Source organism: Python bivittatus, unplaced genomic scaffold (assembly GCF_059951505.1).
Source record: "Python bivittatus isolate LINGU-HERP-01145 unplaced genomic scaffold, Pbiv_v1 ctg000030_np1212, whole genome shotgun sequence".
Taxonomy (NCBI): domain Eukaryota; kingdom Metazoa; phylum Chordata; class Lepidosauria; order Squamata; family Pythonidae; genus Python; species Python bivittatus.
In genome coordinates, this window is record NW_028277031.1 from 903722 (window position 1) to 921750 (window position 18029).

General features: G+C 48.8%; 1 protein-coding gene across 2 annotated transcripts in view; it reads left to right on the forward strand.

Annotated features, from left to right (window-relative positions):
- The first annotated feature begins 716 nt into the window (after positions 1–716).
- SCNN1B (sodium channel epithelial 1 subunit beta) overlaps positions 717–18029 on the forward strand; it is a 32155-nt gene continuing 14842 nt past the window's right edge. Inside the window, exons 1-3 of one of the 2 annotated variants that reach the window (XM_088153253.1) lie at positions 717–786; positions 16835–17153; positions 17715–18012. In XM_088153253.1, coding sequence (XP_088009379.1) covers positions 16843–17153; positions 17715–18012 — 609 coding nt within the window. In that variant the 5' untranslated portion in view covers positions 717–786; positions 16835–16842. Of the gene's footprint in view, positions 787–11292; positions 11577–16834; positions 17154–17714; positions 18013–18029 lie in introns of those variants that run through there. The other variant, XM_025175717.2, reaches the window with a different exon arrangement.

The following is an 18029-nucleotide window of genomic DNA, read 5'->3' on the forward strand; positions in this document are numbered from 1 at the left end:
GGAATCACAGGAACTGCATTGGCTTCATTCGGTTCTAAATCTAATCAACTTTTGGAACCCAAACCCTGCCAATTTCTACTACCCTGACAAAAAGAAGTTGGTGGGTCCCTACGTAAGGGTCCTGTGCGGGGAAGGCCCCAAAGCCCTTTCTATGGGCTGCAGGCGCCCCAAGCGGTCCCGATGCTCCCCTTCTCCTCCAAAGCGATGCACCCGGGAGCCGGGTACAACCTTCGCCCCGCAGGCGCAACGGGCAAACCGCCCTCCCGCAGGCCGGGGCTGGGTTCTCCAGCCACCGGCTCCGGCGGAGCGGCGCGTCCCTCTCCAGCCTTCTGCCCGCCGCCTTTGCCCCGCTGGCACCGTGCGAGTCCGAGAGCGCCGAGACTTTCCAACTGGGGCACGCCCGGAGAGGCTGCGGGCAGGCGCCGTCGGCGCTCGGGAGCCCCTCCAGGGCCGGACAGAGGAGGCCCGGCAGGGGCAGGAGCGGCCAGACAGCCGCGCCCTCCCAGCGTAGGTCGCTCGGAGCGCCTCCTTCGCCGGCCGCCGATGGGCTTTTCCCGGAGCGGCTGAGGCGCCTCACTAAGAGCGGCGCAGCGCCCGGGAAGGAGCTTCCAGGCGCAGAGGGCGCGAGGCCACGGCAGGAGGAGGGCGGGGCGACCGCTTCGCTCGCCGCCCGCCCCCGCCCACCCGTCGCGGCTTCCCCGGACCCTGGAGGGTTAGTTACCCGGCCGCCCGCCCCGTCGAGGAGAGCGGCGCGCCAAGGGAGCAGCGGCCGCGCGGCGCTGACAGGTGAGGGCCGGCGGGGCGGGTGCGCTCTCCTGCCTGCCCGCGCCGGAGATGCCGAGGCGCCGCCCGCGCCAGGCGGGGGCTCGGCGCCCCGTCCCGAGGGGCGGCCCGGCCGCCGCTGAGCTGACGGGCTCTGCGCCACGGCTCCGCTGCCGCGCCGCGCTCGTCCTCCAGTTCCTCCCTGGGAACGGCGGGACCGGCGGAGCGCGCCGAGGCGCGAAGGGGCTGCGTTGCGGCGAGCGGCTGCCGTGGCCGAGGAGAGGCCGGGGGGTCCCGAGCGGCAGCGCCCGGGCGCAGCGTCTCCTTAGAGGCGGAGGAAGGTCTTCCTTCAGCCCGAACGGAGAGACCGCTTCCCCGCCTGGAAAGCGGAGCGGGGCGCGCTTTGCCGGCAACCCAGGCAGGTGCCAGCTCCCGCCGTGGGGCTCTCCCAGTCCCGGGAAGGGCTTGGGCTCTTCCTAGCATTGCGGCTGCCTCACTGGGACTGATGGTTGTATGTCCCGCGCCTGGAGGGAGGCGGGAGAGCAGGCCTTGACCTTCTTCTGAGTGGCAGCGCCTGACAAACGCCCTCGCCCGGTCCTCCCTCCGCCGCCTGTTTCAGGGCTCCTTCCATCTCGCCTCCTCGGAGCGCGTCCACCCCTGAGGGAGCTTCTCTGGAGTGACCTTCTCTGAATCCTCCCTACCGCGCAGAGCCAAAGGCTGACCCGCGTTTGAGGTAGGGTCTGACCCCAGCGGAGCAAAGTGGAATGATTACTTCCTGCCACTGGGAAATTATCCTGCTGCTGATGGATATCGGTAATACCCGAGCATCCTAACCTGTCAGGACACTTACTTACAGATCCCCGGGTTGCTGTTTTAGAGCGACCCCAGCCCCAGCCCCTCCTGCGTCTGATGAAACCAAAGCCTTTGGGTAACATTGATTCATCTGACAAGGTGCCACCGGATGCCTTCTGAGTTCTGCTAAAATCAAGTTATACTGTTTCCAAAACATTCCGCCCTCTACTATGAGATGAATCAAGGTTAATATGACAAGACTTGTTTTTGAGAAGTCCATGCTGACTTTTCATAATTGCTGCAATTTTAAGGTTCTTAGAGACCGTGAATGTTGTGATCTGTGTATTGTCGAAGGCTTTCACGGCCGGCATACGATGGCTGGTGTGGGTCTTCCGGGCTGTGTGGCCGTGGCCTTGAAGTTTTGTTTCCTAACGTTTCGCCAGCACCTGTGAACAGCATCTTCAGAGTGCAGGAGCACAGACAGGAGCAGTTCTCTCTGTGCCCAGGGTGAAGTGACCCTTCTGTGGGTATTTATAGAGATCTGGGGGGGGGGATGGGGGTGTGTGGGTGCTGGCGAAACGTTAGGAAACAAAACTTCAAGACCACGGCCACACAGCCCGGAAGACCCACACCAGCCAATGTTGTGATCTGTTGTCAAACAGAACTGTAATTCCCTGGATCTTCCTTGTCTCTGTTTTATGATTGGAATGGTTTGCGGTTGTCTTTTTAGTACGCCTCTTTTAGGAACACCCACCCAACTTGAACTCTTTTTCCTGTTTTTCTTTATTTATCTCTTAGGAATCATTGTTTCTCTGAATGTATTAAAATGCATTGTTGTTTTTTTTCATGTCTAAGGCACACGCCTGACTATGCTTAGCTTTAGTTTCTCCTTTAGTCAGAAACTCCACTGCCTACTACTTGCCCTTCTTCAACCAAGTCTTCCATATTGGTTAGGATAGTTCATCCTTTTGTACCTTCTTCCACCTTTTGAAAGAGGTAGCTGTTAGCAAGACAAGTCAGACGTTTCCTTGAGGGACTGTGGGTAGCAGAGTTTGTCTCCCCACGGGGGTTGGGGCAATCAGAGTCCTACATCCGGACTATTTCATGTCAGCCATTTCCTTTGGAAGGTTTCATCCAAGGAGAAGGCGTAGAAGTCCTCCAGAAGAATAGCAGTACTGCTTTCATTCGTTGCTCTTCTTACTTTAATCCAGAGACACCCACCAGCATAAGGTGCATTGTGCAGGGAACTGGAATGATGGTTTAAACAGCCAACGGTGTACTTTTTCGTATTTCCACATGGATGAACGGTGCCACCTCCCCTGCTCCCAGCATATTTCATCTTGTTTCCGACTGCGTCGGCCTTATGAGTTTTCTGGAGCCTTTTCCTCTATTTCATTTTCCTTCTTGCGAGTTTCTTTCTACCTTGCCTCCTGCTACAGCACCTCCTGCGCTCTGTCCAGTAAATTTTTATCTCAAGCACGAGCAATCCCAGCTGCCGTTCTCCTGCCTTTGTTCACGCACCGGTGTAAGCACGCATTTGCTAGCTATGCACACGACGCTATTTTAAGGCCGAAACAAAATACAACCGTCGCCGTTCCTAATTCCAGTGTCACACTGATCTACATTCTACTCCTTATGGTCCTACATTGTAATTACTAGTGGAACACCTTTGCTTTCCCTTACTTTCTTTTCAGTTCACAGATTAACAAAGTATACACTATCCACTTGCAGTAAAATAGGTGTGCCAAAAAGGAAATTGGTTTGGAAATTCCTATTTAAACTCCCACATTGCACCGTGCTTTCAGATTTCTGTTTACTCGCTCAGTGACCTCACCTCCTGGGAACTGGATGTCTTATATCCTTCCTAGAGTATCTGAAGTAGCTTCTCCTTGCTCATATGTCACACAGTATGGGCAGTCCACCAGAAACACTCCTTTTGACATAGGGAGCTGTAATGGGCTGTGAGAATAAGCTTGGGAGACAGGAGGAAGAGCCACAGCCAGGGCAATGGTCAGAGAAGAGGTATCTCAGCCTGCAGAAGGAATGGGGGTGGAGAAAGCATCTCAGAAGGGACCCTCCCTCGTTCTCTGGGAAGTGAAGGCCAGGGAGGGGAGAAGGGCTTTCAGACTTGCAAGATTGATGTGAGCCCTTCGAGGTGATCCAGAAAACCATGAATACTGACACTATTGTAAGGTTACAGTAACAAAATCTTGCAAGTCATTCCTTTGGTGAGCTGAGATATCTCTTGTCTGACCATTGCCCTGGCTGTGGCTCTTCCTCCTGTCTCCCAAATTTATTCTCACAGAATAAACTTGTTAAACTGTTTCTCACAGGAACAGTATAACATTGATTAAATATTTATTTATACAAGTATTTGTGTGCCACCTACTCTGTAGACTGTGTAGACTCTAGGTGCCTTAAAAATGTAACCTATAAAACATGTCAAACAGCTGCCCCCCAATACTGTTATCTGCCTGAGTAGGATTCTTCTGACCAAGGACCTTGGAGAGAGCACAGTTTTTAGTGCCTACCTGAAAATTAACACCTCATGGGCAAGCTATTCTGGAGTGAGAAGGCCATCCGCTGCTCCCCGACCTCCATCCCCATCCTAACCTCCGAAAATTGCAGGTGGGAACGCATAATGAGTGGACAGGTTCCACCTGGATCAAATGGTCCCAAAGTTAATAGTAATTCGTAACTATCCAGGGTTAACTTTTCAGCGCATGCATTTGACCATATGCTTGCTCAGAGCACCATCTTCTCTGTTCTTTCAGAGCCTCTTCCTTGCTGCTGTCAAATTAGAAATTCTTGTGGAAATGGGGACCTGAGTCTCCAGATGTGTTGATAGCAAATGTACTTCCAGGTTAGCAGGTATGAAGTGCACATCCCAACTTCACATATGCGTCAGTGGAATCTGAGGCAGCAGGACGAGTTTGATCAGGAAAGGGATCCTGAAAATACTGATGAACAATACAGATTTCATTCTCGGGATCAATAGAGGAGTAACTGAAAATAAAATAATATTTTCTATAATCTGGGATTATCCAATGAAGTTACCACTAAAAATCTTAAGGGAAGATGAAGCAATCTGTGGCTGTAACCGTGGTGACTGTCCATGGCTTCTCAATAGCAACAAGAGGGTGGAGTTGTGCTTCTGTCGCTCTTGTCGACTTTCCGCAGCATCTGGCGGCTCCTCTGGCAATAGATGGGCCTTGGGCTGGCTCTGCACGGCCCTTTTATGCTCTCAGGATGTCCCTTGTAGTGGGAAGCTACACGGCAGTCAATTTGTGGGCCGCATAAGACATGCTCCAGCCTCTTCAGTGATGCTCTTTCCCAGACAGACCCATCGTCTATGACCGTCTTTGGGCAGGTGTTGGTTCTCTGCACGGAACTACTGTGTATTTCCGAGTGGTGCCAGTTAGGGGAAAGTGTATGCTGCTCTCTGTAATCCAGGAAAACAGCTTTCTTCTGCATCTTTCAACTGACTGAAGTATATGAAACTGGCTAGGCCAATTGCTCTGATAACAGCATGTTGTAAAATTTACTATAGGAAAAGCAAAGTAGCAAGAAGTTTATGAGAAAGAAGATAGAGACTCGCTCTCTCCACTTCCTCCAAGGCATTTGTGGGCAGGAACAGTTTCATTTTTTAAAAACCTGCATTTCAGTATGTAGGAATGAGGGAATCGTATTTTTTCACATTTACAGATAGAAAAACCCACAACACAGCATTGACTGGAGCGTTTGTGCTATTCTTACTCACCAGAAACACCAGACCTTGCTAGCTAGCGCTTCCTTATTCTCTGAGGGGTGTGCCTCAGCTCCCACTGGAGACCGAGCACATGCGGTGCATTACATGATTATGAGCTCATTGAGGAGGATTTGTGTTTTCCAAAACTGCTGCCATTTGTTGTGCGTTGTGCCTAGAAGGGCTCCAGGGTGGGTCCTACCTGGCCTGATGGCCGAACTTCATTCATCTGCGCTTTGCGCGTTGCGCTTGTAGACCAAATGACTACAAGCAGGCAGGCTAGCTGCATGGCAGGTGTGCAGCTCCCGTACATGCTTGTCTGTGTGTGCAACAAAAGAAACAGTGTAAAAACAGATAACAGAGCAAAACTGGGGGCTCCGCTGGTTTGAGCAGGCAGTTCTCATTCTCCGGAGGTGGGTTAGCAAAATTTGCTGCAAAGGGTCCTCGGTGTGGTGGGGGAAACCATCCATCATCTGCTGTTTTTTAAGCCTGCGTCTACTCAAGATTAATCTAAGCCAAGGTCAGAGCATGACTGGTAGTTACCAACTGAAAGCAAGCACCGATGGCCGTTCTCTGGGAACTTCCCTTCCTTCGCTCTCGGAAGCCCCGAGCCAGGAGCCAGGAGCATCCACCGGAACAGGCCTATCGGGGATCTCTGGCAAGTGCGAGCTCGGCTCTTTTAAATGGCAGTTAGACCAGTTTCTAGAGCAAGAGTCAAAGTTCGAGAAGCTCAGCAAGCAATCTCAAGTGGTTCAAACTATTTGTTCTTTCCAAACTGCAGATTTTGGGCGCTGGGCCATCAGGCCTGCTGCCAGCCAAGCAGCTTGTGCAATGGAGATGGGATCTTGTGCCCCGTGTGTGCCAAGAGGATGGGGCTCCCACATCCAGTTCCTACCTGATTGAAGCAAATCCATTTGCTGCACCAGGGAAACCATGTTCTCCTTGCTGCTGACCATCCCTTTTCTAAGATCAGCCCTTCCCTCCTCTTTCTTTCTCTCTCTCTCTCTTTTTGTCCATTAACTGGGTTGGACAGCCTAGAAATAAGGCAGGTTTCTCAGAAATCCAGACTTTGGCAAAAATTTGAAGCTCATTCCCCTAATTTCAAATATTAAGGCGTTCATGTTTTAGTTTTAAATTTTGATTTTGAGAATTTTAAGGCTGTTCGGTTTTCATGGGCCAACTTGCTTTCCTGGTTCTTCTCTATAATTCAAGTTGAAAACCGAAAAGGAGCAAAGCTTCATTTCCTCTCTCAAATATCTCGACTGCACAGGGGTGTCCAAGGCCCATAAAAAACAGGGGGAGCTGCCATTTTGCCTTTTTTACCCCACTTCATGGACCCCCCTGCTGGGGTAAAAGTTTTTTTTTATTCTGGTTGGGATTCTGTCCTGCTTCTTTTGAGGAATCAGGGTGATGAATGGAATTCACTTCAAACGGAATTAAATGCAAAACTGTACAAAGTTGAAATCAGCCATTTTCTTTAGCAGAGGAGACATCAGGTTTGCCTTCCCATGCCAAGGGTGGCTCCCCTTCATAGTACTGCAGAGGGCTGGCAAACTGAGCCAGGAAAGAGGCTGCTGGCAGAAAAAACGTATGCTCCTGGTGGCATCTGTGGTGTCCAGGGACCCAGCTCTAGTTCCCCGTGGATCCTCATACGGTTTCAGGAGAAATTCAGAGCTTGCCAGGTCTGAAGGGCAGACGGGGCCTAAAAACATTTACGGGGGTTACTTGACTTTGGTGGACCAGCAGATGCTGTGCCAGATCCTCGTGGAGACCTACAGATGAACCCGCCCTGGGGCCACTTCTAATGGGCAATGGGGCACTCTGAGCCCCTCTCAGTGAAGGAGGGCTGGCGCAAGAAGGAACCTCAGCAGAAGAATTTCTTGTTGTGGCTCGCCCTTCTCCTCCGGGCCTCTCGTCCTGAATTCTCCGGGCCTCTGGAGACCCAGGCAGGTGGTTCTTTTTCCACACCCGTCTCCTCCGACCACAGGAAATGGAAGGGCACTTGTGGAGCTGCGGGGGGCTGGGAGAGAGGTTTGCTGCAGTGCCCAGGTACAGCCAGTCGGGCATCTGCTGAGGACTAAGATTCATGTCTCAGGCAAAAGCAGCACCTGGGCAGGCCTGGCGGGCTTTCAGCACCCATGACTTCCACGTCAGGGAGCGGGGAGCCCGGTGGGCAGGGCTAAGACTGCCAGGGATGAGGAGAGGTCCTTATGAGCCTTGACACCTTGCGTGCCCAGAGACCTCGACTCCCGTGGGCAGTGCCTTGCCAGCAGCAAAGCATTTGTGGTGACCCTGCAAAGCTTCCTTGGGTGCAGGCAAAATTCAGCCAACTGGACCAACCCTTAGGAACTTTCTTGATTCTAATGGCCCATTTGTTTGGCTTCCTAAATTCTTTTTCTTGGATCCGGTACGTGTTCTGCTCAAACTGCAGAATCACCAAGTGCTCCCGCCCTTGTGGCTGATGTCACCTCTACAGAAGTCTCTTGGAGGTGGCTGTTTTTAATTCAGACTACACGTCAGCCGGTTTCTGGGACAGACGAGCGCACCACATCTGCTAAAAGACTCCAATTTCTTTCTTCATTTCCAAAAGTTGTACCTTTGCTACCAGTTGACCTTTTAAACATCATCACAGCCCTTCTTTTCATGTTTTTCTTGCAAATTTGTACTTAGAGAAGTTTCTGTGTGTTCTCAGAACTGGATCACATTCTGTGCTTTTAACTTTTTAACTTTTTTTTAACTTTTCCTTCCAACCTAGAGTGATAGTATAATAGACATTTTCATACATGCTTGATACTAAATATTTGAAAATACCAATGTTCAGAATCTAAAATGTTCTTGCCTATTGAGCTGTGGATGTGCAAAACGTTTCTTGTCTTCCATGTTTCTTTATGGTTCAGAGATTAGAGTTCTGTCTTCAAAGTTCTGCTATCCTTTCATGGTTCACAGAATTAAATTACCAGAGAGAAATGGATACTATGCTGGATTTAGTCTGTCCATGTATTATTATTTTAATAGACCATCAGGTGTATTAAAATAATATTTTATTATTAGGGACACCTCTATTCTTTACATCTTGGTGCCATAAAAGAAGAAGATTCTTTATTGCAGTCAGCGACAAGTCCATAAAGGACTTGCATACATAACATATTTTGAGCTGATTCACGTGTTTGAATTAATTTTCCAGCCTGGGTTCTCATCTGTCCTGGACCTTGATCTAAGCAAAAGGGCCAGAGTTGTACAACATGCCTAACCTCAAAAACTAACCACAATAAAACCAGGTTTAAAGGGGCTGTGCAAACAGAACTGCTGCACTTTATTTGATCTGATTAAGCATGTTGTGTGAACCCTGCATGGGCTGCTCTTTTTAAAATATGTGTCCATCCATTTCAACTACCAGTTTGCAACATAAACCTATGTATGCCTTTCCAAATGGGGATTATTCCCTGGTGTACGTAGACTGCAGTTTAAGAGTGCAAGACGGCTGTGTCCAGATGTGCATCTTCGTTTGCTTTAGGTTTTGTTTCCATTCTTTTCTTACTTGCAGAACTGCCGTGTCTTGTCCACACAATGCAGAGGAGCCTAGTTCTTCACCCCCCATTCATAAGAGAGTGTACTTAAACTTCTGTATATTTCACTTGCACGATCCAGCCTCTCTTTCCTCCCATCCAGTGCTATTCACTCTTCCGAAGCACAACAGTAGTGATGAAAATGCACACAGTTCACACTGTTCTCTTTTTTCCCAGAAAAAATTCTACTCTTGAATTGTAGAATTCCTAACTCACCCTGTATTGGCATTCCTATATTTTCTAACCATGAAAGAAACTATGACTTGCCAAAAATATAGTAACAGGATTCATAAAGATAGCTAAAGCAGACTCACGTGTAAAGAAATCGTCCCTAGGGAGCAATTGTTTAGTGACTTGAGCAATTGCTTTGCATGCTTATTTCCCTTCCAGACAATCAGCCTGCCTAGCAACATTCAGAAGCCATTTTTGTGAAGGACGTAGATTACCTTTGTACATATATTGGAAGGGTTCCTTCCACTGTACTCTAAAAGTGAAAGGTGTAAAGTCAGGCAGAAGCGAGACCCAGAGTTTCAGTGGATATGTTTTGACAGTCATGGTTTTGACATTCCAGGTTTAAAAAAAGGATGGAAATGCAGGCACGCAGACGCGCTGGAACTCAGCACCGTTTGGCATGTGGATGATGGGATGGGGAAGGAGTCAGGCTCTTCACTGATGTCAGCGATTGCCCTCTCCCCAAATGCCCTGCAGGCAGGGGTGTCCGCAGGGGCTGCGGCGGTGCAAGTGAAGCCCCGCTTGTGTCTTATGTGCATTGACAAATATTTATTTATATTCATTATCACACTTTATATACCCCTCAAATCTGAAAAGGCCCCATCCTATACCTGTGCATTTGATGCATTTCCTACACAAATAACTTTACATTTTACAGGTTGTTAAACTTCATTCTGTTATATTCAGCTCATTTCTCTAACCTTTGATGATCATTTTGAATTTTATTTAGTCTTCTGATTTTGATTTTTGTCTTAGCTGTGTCATCTGCAAATCTGATAAGCTTTCTCTCCAAGTAATTAATAAAAGCATTGACCAGTCCAGGGCCCAGGAATGAGCCTTGTGGCAACTGCTCAGTGCCTTCAATTGGATGAGGACTTCTTGAACATGATTTCTGAGTTAGCTCCGCATCCTCTTAATTGTCATGCCTCTCAGCCCAGGCTTGCCAATCAGGCTATCAAGTGCTTTGCTGAAATCATGGTATATTCTGTCTGCAGCATTTACACAACCTAACTGAGGAAATTGCCCAATAAGAAAATGAGAGAAGGTTAATGTAGTGAGGTTTGTTTTTGATAAATCCATGCTGATTTCATAATCATAATATTGTTTTCGGGTTTGCAGATCAATCATTTTATGACCTGCTCTAGAACCTTCTCAGGGGTCAGTCCGGCTGCCTGTCTGTAGTTCCCCAGCTCTTCTTTCTTCCCTTTTTGAAGATGGGCAGCATTTGCAACCCCAGTACTTAATTCGTTCTCCAGGATTTCTCAAAGATGGTACACAAAGGTTTGGCCAGACTTTAATGCAGTCAATCTGACTCCTCTGATTTAAAGTTAGGGAAAATATTCCATATCACGTAACTGCCACGCTCTGGTTTCAATCCTGCCCCTTCGTTCTCTTCTTCACGATGGCCTGGAAGGACCCGTAGCCTTTTGTTGCAGAAGATGAGCCAGAATAGGAGTAGGCTGGAACCCTTTTCTTTGTTACCTGCTAACATTTTTGCCATCTTCCCTGAAGAGCTGGTGTGCGCGTGTGCGTGCGCGTGTGTGAATCTTTTTCTTCTGTGTTTTTATTTGTTGGTGATCTATTTCTCTGTCCACTTCCTTTGTTGTTTTAAAATGTGTGTTAATCTTTTCTGCAGCCACATTGACTAATATCCTTTTCTATTTTGTTTTCTTGTTTGGAATTATTTATGATTGTGCTATTGGTATATCCCATTTAAGAAACTCTCATCCTCCTTGGGCTCCTTTTCTTGTTAGTGTCTCATCACTGCTCAGAGTTTGTTCAAATCAGCCTGTGTGAAGTCCAAGAGATGTGTTCAGTTTTCCTTAAGGTCAAGAATATTAGTTGGACCTTTTCCTCCAAGGCTCCTGCTACTTCCGCTTGCTCAGATATGTTTTCCCTGTTGGCTACAGTCAAGCCCAAGATAGCTGATTCTCTTACACCTTCTGTCTTCTGAAGGAGAAATTTTCAGCAAGAAAAGTCTGGAATTTCCTAGAGGGACCAGATTTGTCAGAATTTGTCTCCTAATAGATGTTGGGGTAATGGAAGTCTCCTGACTTTTCCCTAGAAGAAGCAACTATGCAGTGTAGATGTCCTTCAAGATGTGGACCTTTCTCTGCTTTTCCAGTTTGAGATCGTGAACTCTTTCTAACAGGCTCTGTTGACATGTCTCCTCTGTCCTTTCTTGGAAGAAAATAGCTTTAAAATGGAGCACATACTAGTGGGCTTCAGGCTAGACTATTCTAACCAGTTCTACCTGAGAATCTTTGTGTCTAGTCCAGAAACCTCAGTTGGTACGAAGCTAGCAGGCAGGTTGACCTGTGGAGCAACCACATTTGCCCCTCGTGCTATTTCAGACAAGACACAAAGTGCCGATTATTATTCTGAGGGCTCCAGAAGGCTTGGGAGAGAACACCGTCCTGGTCCTGGTCCTCCTGAACTCTGCCTACGCTTCCTGCAGGTTTGCCGCAAGGAGACTCAGGGTGAGTTTTTCTGTCACTGTCTCACTTCGGAATGTGCTCCCTGCTGAACTGACCTTTAGAGCTTATCTTTTTCAACAGGCATTTCATTATGAAAGATGGTAGTCGTTTTAGTATGATTGCTTTTATGCTTTTATTATGAATTACCAGGAGACGTTGGTAGTCAGTGATATGAAAAGTCTAATAAATTAAAAAATGTGTATGTAATTTTAAACTGCATCAATGAAAGTATAGCTTACAAATCACCAATGAAAGGGGCCATTTAAGCTGCTGCTGGAAGCGGGACCATCCCAGACAGGCGGCTCTCTGGCTTGTGCTTGGACACCCACCCGCACACACACCACTCCAGTGAAGAGATGCTGACCGTCTCTGGGGATTTGGCTCCTTCGCCAGGGTGCTTCTAAACTTATGAGCAGTTCCTTCCTGTAACTTCAATTCATAATTCCTTGCACTGCACCCTGGAATGATTCTCTTTGGTGTGACATCCTTTCAGGTAAATGGAGAGAGCTACCTTTTCTGTCTCCTCCTCACCAACAGTCTGCATGTTCTGCATTGGAATCCAGTTCTGGGCCTGCAACCCATAAAGGAGGAGTCGGAGAAACTGGAACTGGTTCAGAGGAGGATCGTGAGGGTGATCAGAGGATTAGAAAGTGGGTTCCAGGAGAGACCTGTTTCGCTTTGGGAGCGGGCAGATAGTACAGTTTAAGTATGGGAGTGATTGCCCCACAGAAAAGATCCAGAGCCGCCCTTTGCTCTCCACAGGGCAAGGTATGGAACAGTTGCTTTGAGGAAGGCAGAGCTGCTCTGAATGCTGGGGGCCTTTTTCTTTCTACAGTTACGAGCCATTCAGTAGGGGAAAGTTTCAGTGGGCAGGTAGTTGTTGAAGGCGGGGGGGAGGGGGGTCAATGGCTAAAGGCCCCTCCCACCTCTGGGGCTTTAGAGGGCAGCCCTGAATTTAAAACTCTTTGTACTCTTAATTTAAAAGCTGAGTACAATGATATGACCTCCAGCATAGGCTGTGGATTTCAAAACCTTTTCCCCAGGACGGGAAACAGTCCCTGACTCTAAAAGTCCTATTGGGGTGGCCTGAGTGCAGATCTAGGTGGCCAGGCGTGCCCTTTCCATGTTCAAAGAATCTGCATCCCGAGGAGATGCTTGACCCTCCAGTGTTCGAGCCTTGGCTGAAACTGCTGCCCGGAAGCCCTTTCTGGCCTGCGAGATTCCTGCCTGTCTTGGAATCGCCATATTGGAGGCAACTCCAGCGAGTCTGCGCTTCGTTCTTCAGAGGCTTCCTGTAGACCAGGGTTTCTCAACCTTGGCAACTTGAAGATGTGTGGACTTTAACTCCCAGAATTCTCCAGCCAGGGATTTCTGGGAGTTGGTCCACACATCTTCAAGTCGCCAAGGTTGAAAAACCCTGTTGTAGAGATGCAGAGTCCTCTTCTTTCTCAGTCTGAAATTCCACCTCAGGACAGAGAGATTCAGAAATGCATGTCCACACCTTGCAAGAGGAGGACAAGGCGTACTTGAGGAGAGCGAGGCCGGGCTTCAAGCTCTGCCTCGGCTTCACTCGACAGAACAAAATGTACCAACTGTACCTTGAAAGACAAAAGAATTAGAAAAACAACCCACGTCCCGACCCTGCTGGCGACTCGCATCTCTGCTGGAATCTTCCTTGAGTCCCCAGGAAAGGTCCTCCTTCTCCAGAACGGAGGGGGCTTCTCTCACCAGGAATCCGCTTGTTCAACGTGTTCCTTGAGTCCAACCCTTGCAGGGCCTACGATTCACCATGCTGTCGCTTTAGGTCAGCATTAAACTTGCGGTGTCGTCGTGAGGGAGCTGCCTGGGAGCCTACTGGCCACGCATACCAAACTCCTCTGCTGACGTGGGTCCTGGGCCTGCCATGAGGCGGGCACTGACAACACGAGCCCAGCTCTGGCAGGCCAGACTGTGCGCTGCCTTTGTGGCTAGGATGGCACCAACTACTGAGGCATGCAAGAGCATCCCCATGTTCTTCCTAATCCCTTTGGACAGCAGCAGCAGCTCTTTGTAACTGAGGAGCCATTCAGAGGAGGAGACCCAGCCCAGCCGGCCAGCTCTTCCTCTCGTCCATCCGGGCGAACTGCATGCCATTCCCTCTGCCTTGGGCAGAGTGGCCATGTGCACGGGTCCCTCCCCAAGTACAGCCTGGGGGGGCACCTTCAGTACAGCCCAGCTCCCGGGGGCAGGAGTCTCAAGAGCAGTGCCAGCTCTGTGCTCATCTCTGGGGGTTGAGCTGGAGGCGGGATCGTGCCGGGACCCAAAAGAAGCTCTGCAGGAAGCCAGAACGGGAGAAGTGAATCATGTGGCATAATCTAAGTTCAGAGCTGGCCCAGGACATTGGGTTCCTGAAGGGAACAATCCAGAGGGTCCTCTCCTCCATCTGTGGAACATGAGCAGTCCCTGAGGAGCTGACCCTCAGTGAGGCCGGTGGGAGAAGGTCCCGGGAAACTCTGGGCCTTGGACTGAATGGATCTTTCCCTCTCGACTACTCTCCGTTGCTCTTTTTGCATCACATAACCCGGAGTGGTTGTGAGTCAGAGCATGAAACGGGCTGGAACAGAGAAGCCCTAGAATCATAGAGGTTGGTGGCTGGACTTTGAGATCCTTCCAAGTGTTTGCTGCCAAAACATTTTGGACAGATAGCTGTCCAGGTGGCTTGAGGAGCACCAATGAAGAATACACCCAGCTCATGCAGTCAGGAAATTCCCCCTAATATATAACCTGAACCTACTTATCTGCAGTTTCAACCCATCCATTCTGGTCTTGTCTTTCAGAAGGACAGAAAACGAGTCCACTCCCTCCTCTATATGATAATGCTTTGGATTTCTGCTATCATAACTTGCTCTCAGCCTTTTGTAGGATGATCATGCCCATTCCTCCCAGCGCCCGGATTCAAGACCCTTTACCATCTTGGTAGCCTTCCTCAGGACTCACTGCGATTTGTCCTTTTTGGGCAGTTCAGAAGTGGACACAGTACCCCAAATGGGATGTGACCAAGGCCCAGTAGCGTGAAACCATTTCTTCCCATGATCTGAACTCTGTGCCTCTGTTTATTTACCCCAGGATAGCATTTACCCTTTTTTGCAGCTGCATCACACTGTTGGCTCATGTTTGACTTGACATGGACAAGGACATCCAGACCCCTTTCACATGGACTATTGCCAAACCGGTTCTCTCCCGTCCTATACGTGCACCTTACATTTTTCCTGTCCAGATGCAGAATTTTACATTTGTCCCTGTTATATTCCATCCCGTTCATTTCAACCTGCTGCTCAGGACAATCTAGATTTTTCTGAATCTTTTGTCATTCATCTGAAGTATTAACCACCCACCCTACTTTGCATCATTTGCAAGTTTGACAAGTGTCCCCTCAACTCCCGCATTCAAGTCCTTGATGAAAACGTTGAACAGCAGAGAGCCCTCCCCTTGGGACTCCCCTCCAGGCTGGTGGACTCTTGGGGTGCTCTTGTTCCGCCAAGTGTGAATAGATCTAACAGCATCATCTAGCCTAATTTTATCACTTTTTGAAGGAGAATACCACAAGACACTCTGCCGAAAGCCTTCTGAGGCTCAGGTACGCTGTGTCTCGAGGGAGGAAAGGAGGGTAGTCTGGCCCAGTCCATTTATGAAAAACCTGTTCTGCCTTCTCTTCGTTGCATTTCTGTCCAAGTGCTCACCAATAAGCTGTTCAAACGGCTGTTTGAGAACCATACCCAGTATAGATATCGAGCTGAGAGGTCTCTGGTTCTTGGGGTCCTCCTCTCTTTTTGAAGGTAAGGACAAAACTTGTCCTCCAGGGCCTTCTGGGACTCCTGATATTTTCAGAGTTTGCAGTCTGCTTCTTCTCCATGGGTCCGGTTCAGTTCCTAGGATGCAACCCATCTGGCACTGGAGACCTGGATCTGTTCAAATGAGCTAAATGCTTCTTTCCTTGTCTCTCCTGAGCTGCAGCTCCCTCCTTCCACCAGTGCTGCAACGATAGTGAGCTGGGCTTCCTTTCCCTTTGGAGAGAAGACCCAAAGAAGTTCTCACCTTTCCAGTCGACCTCTTTCTCCCTAGAACAGCTCCACAGCTTCCTTGCCTTTCCTTTTGTTCCTGACATCCTGAAAAAGCCTCCACTGCTCTTTGGGCATTTCTTGCAAGCTTCAGCTCCTTCTGGGCTTTGCCTTTCCCATTTCCTGTGCACCTTTTCAGCATTTGAGGAAGCTGTTGTTTATCCACACTGGGCTGTTCTGATGTCTCCGTTTTTCTTTCTGCTGGAGTTGTTTGTGATCGGGTCTTTAGAATATCCCTTTGCAGGATTTCCCATCCTTCACAGACAGTTTTCTCCTCAGGGTTTCAAGTCATTGGATGTGACCTGCCTTCCATCCAAGGTCATCCAAAGTCACTTTTCTGGAATTCAGCATGCAAGCCTGGCTCTTCTCTGTTCCTCCTCCTCTCCATATCATGAACTCCAGGATAACAAGGTCCCTTTCTCCCAAACTTTTAGTCACCTTCACTTATTTTCCCAGTTCTTCCCTGTTGGTAAAGATTAGGTCCAGCAGAACCCCTTGTTCCTTCCTCCACCTTCTGACAAACGGGGCTGTCAGCAGAAGAGGATAGGAATTTGTTGGCAAGTAGCCCTGGAAGGCTACAACTTACTCAGAAGGAGAAAAAAGGGGGAAAAGGTTACACTGTATGTAAAATAAAAATACACTTGTACACAAATTCACAAATCAGAGCATGGACATCCTGCTGACGATTCTGTGTAACAATAAAAAGTGAGAAATGTACATGATATTGTCATAGGAGCTTATTATAAACTGCCTGGACAGGTAGAACATATGGGTGAGGCCTTTCTGTGTCAGATGATCAGACTTTCAAAGAGGCACACTGTAATTACAAGGGGAAATTTCAGCCGTCCCAATATCTGCTGGGAATCTAACTCCGCCAAGAGTATCATGCCACCAAGTTCCAGCAATGCCCATGACACCATATTTGTCCTTCTGTGTTAGGATTCCAAGTTCTTCCTGTTTATTCCCCATATTCTGGGCATTGGTATAGCAACGTCTGAGATTGTGAGGGGTGCCACCCCCCCCCCGCCTGCCACTGGATCCACTGTTGCTTCTTATTCTTAAGCTGCTGCTTATTCCAACCTATGAGAAATTGTGCATGTTTTTTAAAACATCCAGATTCTTATTCCATTTCTTTCTCACACTTTTTTGGTTCTTCTGCAAAAGCTTCTCAAATGACTCTGAAGAAGTACTTTGTGAAGGCTCTCCATCGCCTCCAGAAGGGCCCTGGATACACCTATCAGGAGCTGCTGGTTTGGTACTGTGATAACACTAACACCCATGGGCCCAAGCGCATCATTTGTGAGGGTCCGAAGAAGAAGTTGATCTGGTTCTTCCTGACTCTGCTTTTTGCTTCGCTGGTGTTTTGGCAGTGGGGAATCCTCATCAACACCTACCTGTCCTACAATGTTACAGCCTCTCTGGCCATAGGCTTCAAGACCATGACATTCCCCGCTGTTACCATCTGCAATGCAAGTCCTTTCCGGTGAGTTCCCTCTGCAGGAATCCAGACTGGTATCAGGAGGGCCTCTGCATTCTGGACCATCCCAGGATTCAAGGAGCATCACCTATAGCTGGTACTGCTGTTACAATTTGGAGTCCTTCAGCTGATGGGGTTCCACCTAGGCTCCCCATGTCCTAGAAGGCCAAGCCAGTTATTTTAACAAAGGGCGTGACATCTCACAAGGTTCTCCCCACATTTCCTTCTGGAAGGCCCTATAAAAGCTTATTTTGGCCCAGAGAGCACAAATTCCAGGACTAGTTGGCACCTTTGGCAAGAACCAGGCTCTGGGTTGACCTCAACTCAGGAGAGACAGTATTGTGCTGGAGATGCTGACAGCTTAGCTGGCAGATGCTAGAGGAGCTCAGAAATAGTGAACCTCTCTCTGTTAAGGGGATGATGAAGGCATCTTAGGATTTTGGTGTGCCCCTTGGTTTGGCTTCCTGCCTGGACTAGTGCCCAGTTATTATTTGCATGGGAGTCTCTTTGCATTTTCCATCTGTTATGACCAAACCTGCCATGAATTTTCTTCGGTGTATGACTTAGGTATTCCAAGGTGAAGCCCTTCCTGAAGGATTTGGATGACCTCATTGAGGCAGCCCTTGAAAGGATCCTGCAGCCTCTCCAGGAGAATGCGTCTGTTACCCCTGCAGCAAATGTTAGTGAGAAGCTCAACTTGCAGCTCTGGAACCAGATCCCCTTGGTGTTGATTGACGAGAGTGATAGATCCAATCCAGTCATCCTTGACATTCTTGGGAATGGCTCTCTTGATCTAGGAGGGCTCCACAACTACTCCTCTTTTGGCAACCCGGAAGGGAAGAGGTACAAGCTGGCTCTGAAACTGGTAAGCAGGAGAGGAGA